The 6,483-nt window shown below is 33.6% G+C and overlaps 1 protein-coding gene across 1 annotated transcript; it reads right to left on the bottom strand.

The window, feature by feature from the left end:
* Positions 1-717: 717 nt before the first annotated feature.
* On the bottom strand, positions 718-4,174 carry LOC136203556 (zinc transporter 8-like). The gene is made up of 3 exons (XM_065994742.1): positions 3,590-4,174; positions 1,517-1,666; positions 718-1,023 (listed from the first exon to the last, which is right to left on the bottom strand). The coding sequence occupies exons 1-3, from the start codon at positions 4,172-4,174 to the stop codon at positions 718-720; spliced, it is 1,041 nt and encodes a 346-aa protein (XP_065850814.1).
* Positions 4,175-6,483: the final 2,309 nt, after the last annotated feature.

Here is a 6,483-nt window from a genome sequence, read left to right as displayed (position 1 = left end):
CGTCTCAAACTCATGAAATCGAAAAGGTGCAACCAATTCATCATTCATGGTCACCGATACACCAAAGGGGGGGGGGTAAATATTAAAATGATCATAATCGACAATGGTGGAAGGCTTAAAAAGCTATACAAAATAATCTTCAGCATGATTACCTATACTGGTCGGATCCACAATAAGTAACCGCCCGAGCTGTGAAGATTTTCAATCGTGTTCTGTTGCTTTCTAGCATTGATGTATGGAAAAATTTGGAATAACGGTCTCCCTTAGTTAGTAAGCCAGAGTACCTTCTCTCTGCTTCCAGTAAATTTCTTCATCTACCATTAACTTGTCCAACCTCTGGTTAGTATGGAGATAATTAGACACCGAAAGATGATCCGTCTCATCCTAGAGCCTGTCCAAAGTTGCTTTTAGATGTTTAATCTCCCGTAAAAATCGTTGACGAAACGAATGACCCCACGTATCCATCGAACTGGAGCAGGCCGCCAATTAATATTATTTATTTTCTTATTCTATTTTTCCAATTCACTATACGACATCTTAAAGAAGAAAAAGTAAAATGCATCGAAACAGAAAACTTAACATGTTGAATTTTCATATGATGTAGCTTTTTTTCCCAATTTAAATAATTTATTAAAAATAATCTAACTACAAACGTACAAAACACCAAATTATAATATTGCTAAAGAAACATACAATCCTAAAAAACTAGAAAATAAATTAAGCCCATTTAGCCAAAATCGACATACAAGCGGCCCCTAAAAGTAGAAAAATGTTGACTCCAAATTGAAGTTTTCCATTGGCTTGTACTTTAGGATGCATAAAATCGGCTGCAAGAAGATCAACTAATGACATATAAATCAAAATTCCAGCAGATGCTGCATCGAATATCCCTTCAACAATTAATGCAGTTGGACTGTTCTCATTGTATCCTTCAGAGATTCCAATACCAATAGCTATGCCAAGTGGTGTTGTTAGAGAAAAAAATAACCCCATGATCACCATAGCCTTCGTTTTAAATTTTGTCTGTCAAATTCACATTTTATTAAATTAGTATACATTATTATATATGATGCACCATAAATTTTGTCATTGCACATTTTTTTTTAGAAATTTCATTTCACATTTTAAACTATATTGTATCTCTAATTAGGATTGCACATTTTTCTTAAGAAATGTCAATGCACATTTTAAACTATATTGTATCACTAATTATGCATAAAATGGAACATTTTTTAGGAAGTATAAGTTGAATTATATAGAAACATATAATGAAACAATTATTTACATAAATGAACTTTAATCATAGTATTAGCCTGTTAGTTGAGAGCTTACCTATGATCCTAGAGATCATGGATTTGAATCACATGGGTGGAGTGAGTCGAGGGTTTTCCTTTTTCTTTAATGTAATCTTCATTTGTTTAATATACGTGCATTGCGCACAATTTTATAAAAAAAACCATAGTATTAATAAAATTGCTATAAAATAAGAAATTACTAATATTTATTAATTAATTACCTGACAAATGCATCCACCAAGACCCATTCCTTCAAAGAATTGATGAAAAGTGAGTGCAACAATTAATGGTTTTATTGTCTTTGAACTTTGAGATGCTCCTAATGAAATTCCTATTATTAAGGAATGTGCCACAATTCCCAATTCCAATACCTACAATTATAATTAATTAAATATCAATAATAATAATAATAATACACTATATATTATAAAAAAATGGCTTTTAACAAAAGCATATTCTTGGTTCAAAAAAACAAAACAAAAGCATAATTCTGATTAAAAGTTGAAATATCTCATTAAAGAATAATTAACCTCATGGTTCCCTTGATAAAGTATTAATGAGTGTCATCCTCATTATAAGATAATAATGTTATCCCAATTAAATATTTTTTTTAATGAGAAGAAAATGTCTCATTAAAATATTTATAATGATTTAAAAATCTTTTCATTCAAATGTTCATAATCATAATTTTTTTTTTTTTTTATCGTTGTATCATAATAATATAGGAGATAATATATATAGTCTTATTATGAGATAATATATATAGTCTTATTATACCACATTTAGAAAAATGTCGCTATAAAAAACCTTACCTTGACGTTTGAAAAAAACCCATCGGTAATGTAGCAACAATACTTTTGCAACAGTTATGAAAACTGTCGGTAAACAATACAAAGACGGTTAAAACCGCCGGTATAGGAAGAAAAAACCGTCGCTAAAGGCTTTTTTTTTTGTAGTGTACCATAATATATTGTCATCAAGAATTAATAATAATAATAATAATAAAAACAATCCTCACCAGAAATATTTAAAATGATTGAAAAATCCTTCATTACACCATAATTTTTCTATAACAAAAGATAAATAATAATGACAAATAATACTTCTATTATATGATAATATAACTAGCCATCATTAAAAATTTGCAGTAATATCAAAATTTAACCACTAAAAACTAACATATCATATATTTTAAAATTCAAACCATTAGAAAGTATTATTCATTTAGACATAAGGACAATTCTATGGAAAATGAAATTTGGGACGAGTAACCCTAACTCAACTTTATGGGGGCAATTTTTTTGGATAGAAACTTTTTCTGAGTAGCAGAAATATTTAGGGAGGGAAGAGTTGGCCGTAACCTAAATTTTTTTTGGATAATTATTTGGAGAAAATATTGAGAATGAAATATCTTACCAATAAATATACATAAAAATTTGCCATATATATATTATTAATACTATAGTAGAATAAAATAATGAGAATAATCTAAAATGAAATCTAATAAATTGGTAGGAAAAATATAATAATGAAAATAAAATAAAATAAAATTTAATAAATAAATTATTTTGTTATTAATACTAAAATATATACATTATCTTCATCAAAATTGTTGAGATTGTGTTTTTAATGAGAATATTATTTTCGTTAATTTTTCTTATTAATACTCAATTTTCTTATAGTGGTAATCTTATATTTATTATAAGGTCATTTACGTTTCAATTTCTTGATAAAATTTGAAAAAAAAAATATTGAATTGTTACTTTTTTTTTTAATTTCATTAGATAAAAAATGAAAAAGTATAACAAGCAAATATGTAAGGAATAAAACCTTATATGATTACATATTAAAGCAAATACATGATTAAATTGTTACTTTACTCTCATATTATAATTAGGTGAACTTGAGGAAACGTTTAAGGGACAAATTAAATAATCATGTAATTTTCCGTTTATTTACTTTTTGTTTTTATCATTTTACTCCAAAAATTTAGAATATAAATATATATTGAAAATTGAAAAATAATTACTCAAAATTATTCCGAACAAATATAATGTTAACTAAAGGGTGTTTGTTTCAGCTTTTCGAATGAGTATTTAGTGTTTCATTCCAAACTGCAAAGGATATAGCATTTAGTTAGGTTTATATAACCGCATCGTTTGACATTTTTTTCGAAAACCGCAATGTTTTGGAGCTTTTCAATAAAAAGCAAGGGCATAAATTAATGGCTTTAATATAAAAAAAAATTACTATTATTTTAATTTAATATAGAAAATAAACTAAGAAAAAAAAACCTGTGCAATGACTCTATGGCGAAGCAGTTGGGATGGATTAGAATCAACAACACTATGAGAATGACCATGAGTAGCATGAGTATGAACATCACCATGAACTTCCATACTCTTCTCTTCGTCTCCGTCTCCGTTTCCGTCTGCGCTTACTTCTTTCTTTCTCCGATTACTATAATAAGAAGTCGCAAAACAATCAATCATTAATGTTCCAATGGCCGACACCATCGCCACGAATCCAGTGAACGGAAATTTTCCCCACGGATCTTCATTTAGACAAGGAGACGTTAAACTTTCGAACGCATCCGGTAATACATGAATAAAAGCCGTTGATAGAATCACACCTGCAGCAAATGCCTTTATTACGAAGAATATATCCTTTTCGGGTTCTAAGGACGGAATTACTTTTCCTAGAACCGGAAGTCCTACTCCGATTGCACCCGCCACCATGATTGATGCAATGGCTACGATCTTATACTTGAGAGCCTCGGATTTGTTGTGCTCCTCGTCCTCGGAATCGCACGTGCATTCTCCTTTTACAATCGTCGGCACGAAAAGAAGGAATACGAGGAATAATCCGATTTTGATCATATTTTTCGAAATTTCCTAGAATAGTAAAATCGTGTATTTTTTTTGAAGCTTTTAAAGTAATATATTTATAGTTATTATCCTTTGACTTTCCGAATCATAATATTTTTCTGATGAACTGTTAATGATTAACAACTTAATAAAGAAATAATATGTAGTCATAGTCAACTAAATATGATGTGCTTCATGCTTTGCAATATTAATTTAATTATATATTTCTAGTTCTATCCGTCTCATTATGACTTAAAGTAAAATTACAATAAATTTAGTTTTCTTTTTCTTTTATGTTTTTTTACATATTTTTCAAATTCTTGTTAACTTAATTTAAAATAAATTATCTTTTAAATTTAAAGCCTCTTAATTAAAATTTCCTTGAATAATTAGGTCATTGCATTCTCATAAACCCATCATCTTAAAAACGAATATGATGAGGGCATCTTATCCGCAAACATATCCGCAAACATGAACCCGGATACTATTAACGAGGCACAGGAGGAACCACCAGAGGAAAGCAACGGCAACGACGTTCAACCAAGCACGTGGGGCGTGTCTAAAGGCGCACGGAGCATGGAGACCTCTATTTCCGAAGGAAAGCTCAGCGACTCAGCCACATGGGGCGTCCCAACTAGTACGCGGGGCGCAGGTAGCAGTTCCGAGCGAAAATCATCTTAGGAGGTCAAGTACGCGGGGCGTACACCTAGGACGCCACGCGTAGTTCCCAACCAACAGGGCCACCAAGTTCAAGAGCTCAACTACGCAGGGCGTAGTCCCAAAAACGCCACGCCTAAGGACCATCAACGAGCGTCCCCAAGTTCAGAGACTCAAACACGCGGGGCTTAATTCCAGGCACGCGGGGCGTACTCTGCTGGAAGGATACTTCTCCTCTAAGTTCTTACCAATAGAGGACCATTACTACTAGTGTTTATTTATTGTTTTGCCACCAACCCCCTTATTACTAAACTGCCATGAACTCTTTCCTTCCCTATTCTACCCTTATACACATGTTTTGCCCAAAACCCTATTCATGGGCTTTTAGTCTTTTCTCTTCTTATTTAGGAGAGTATTTAAACTCTCTTCTTTGTAGTGTTTAGCAACTTTTGATGAATTAAAAACTAAAGAGCCTCCATTGGAGCTTGGATTTTAATCCTTAGGTTTACTCAACCTTCTAGTTTGAGCTAGAGAAGATTGCACTCTTTGTTGGTTTACGATTAAAACCCCCAGTCGATTTCAATCTACATCAGTTGGTATCAGAGCCGAGTCGTTTTCCTTCCTGGAGACTTCTTCTCGGAAATGGTTCAACCACGTATCACAAACGAGGCCACTGGATCCACGGAACAAAGGGTTGAGGCGTTAGAAGGTAACGTGAAGCATCTAACGGAGTCTCTAAGAACGTTCGAGGAAAGGTATGACACGAGTACCCGAGAGATTCTTCTTGCCCTTGAAGAACTAAAGATCGGACACTGCAAAACTCAAGCTCTTCTAACCAGAGAACCCCACCGACGGAAAAAAGAGCACCCCCGAATTCAACTTGAGCGACAACCCACTCCACCTCATAGGAGGAATCATGCACCACAACTACCAATGGGCCCTAGGGTTCAAGAGGTAAGACAAAACAATCCCGTAGTCATTAGAAATGTGGATAGTGATAGTGATGGGGATTTATTTGATGACTATGATATGCCTATGATTGCTAGAAATATGGGGATTAGGATGAATGATGATGTTTTGAATGATAGGCATAGGAATGACATGCATGTAAATGATGTTGTTGGTCCCACGCATGTGCGTGCCAGGAATATAGATATTGTGCATGATAATGTTGTAGGTGATTATAAGAGGGAGAATGTCGGTTTGAATGATCCGTATGGGGGTCACGGTAATGAAAGAGGAGGATATGGGAGAGGGTCGAATTTGAGAAGGGCATGTGGAGGTAATTTTGAGCGGGATGATGCTTTTAAGTTAAAAGTGGATTTACCGTCCTTCGGGGGAGAACTCGACATAGAGGGTTTCCTTGATTGGTTGTTAGAGGTGGAACGGTTCTTTGATTATGCGGGAATACCGGAGGATCGGAAAGTCCGTTTAGTAGCTTACCGGTTGAAAGGGGGAGCTTCGGTTTGGTGGGATAATATGAAGGAAGGGAGAAGAAGAGGAGGAAGGGAGCCGATTAGATCTTGGCTTAGAATGAAATCGATGTTGCGGGAGAGGTTTCTACCACTCGACTACGAACAATATATTTACAGTTCTTATCGGAATTGCTCACAAGGTGCAAGGAGTGTGCACGAGAACACCTCGGAGTTCTTGCGGCTTTCGGC

Source organism: Euphorbia lathyris, chromosome 8, assembly GCF_963576675.1.
Source record: "Euphorbia lathyris chromosome 8, ddEupLath1.1, whole genome shotgun sequence".
NCBI classification, from domain to species: domain Eukaryota; kingdom Viridiplantae; phylum Streptophyta; class Magnoliopsida; order Malpighiales; family Euphorbiaceae; genus Euphorbia; species Euphorbia lathyris.
Note: the sequence above shows the minus strand (reverse complement) of the source record. Positions and strands in the feature narration are given on the sequence as shown.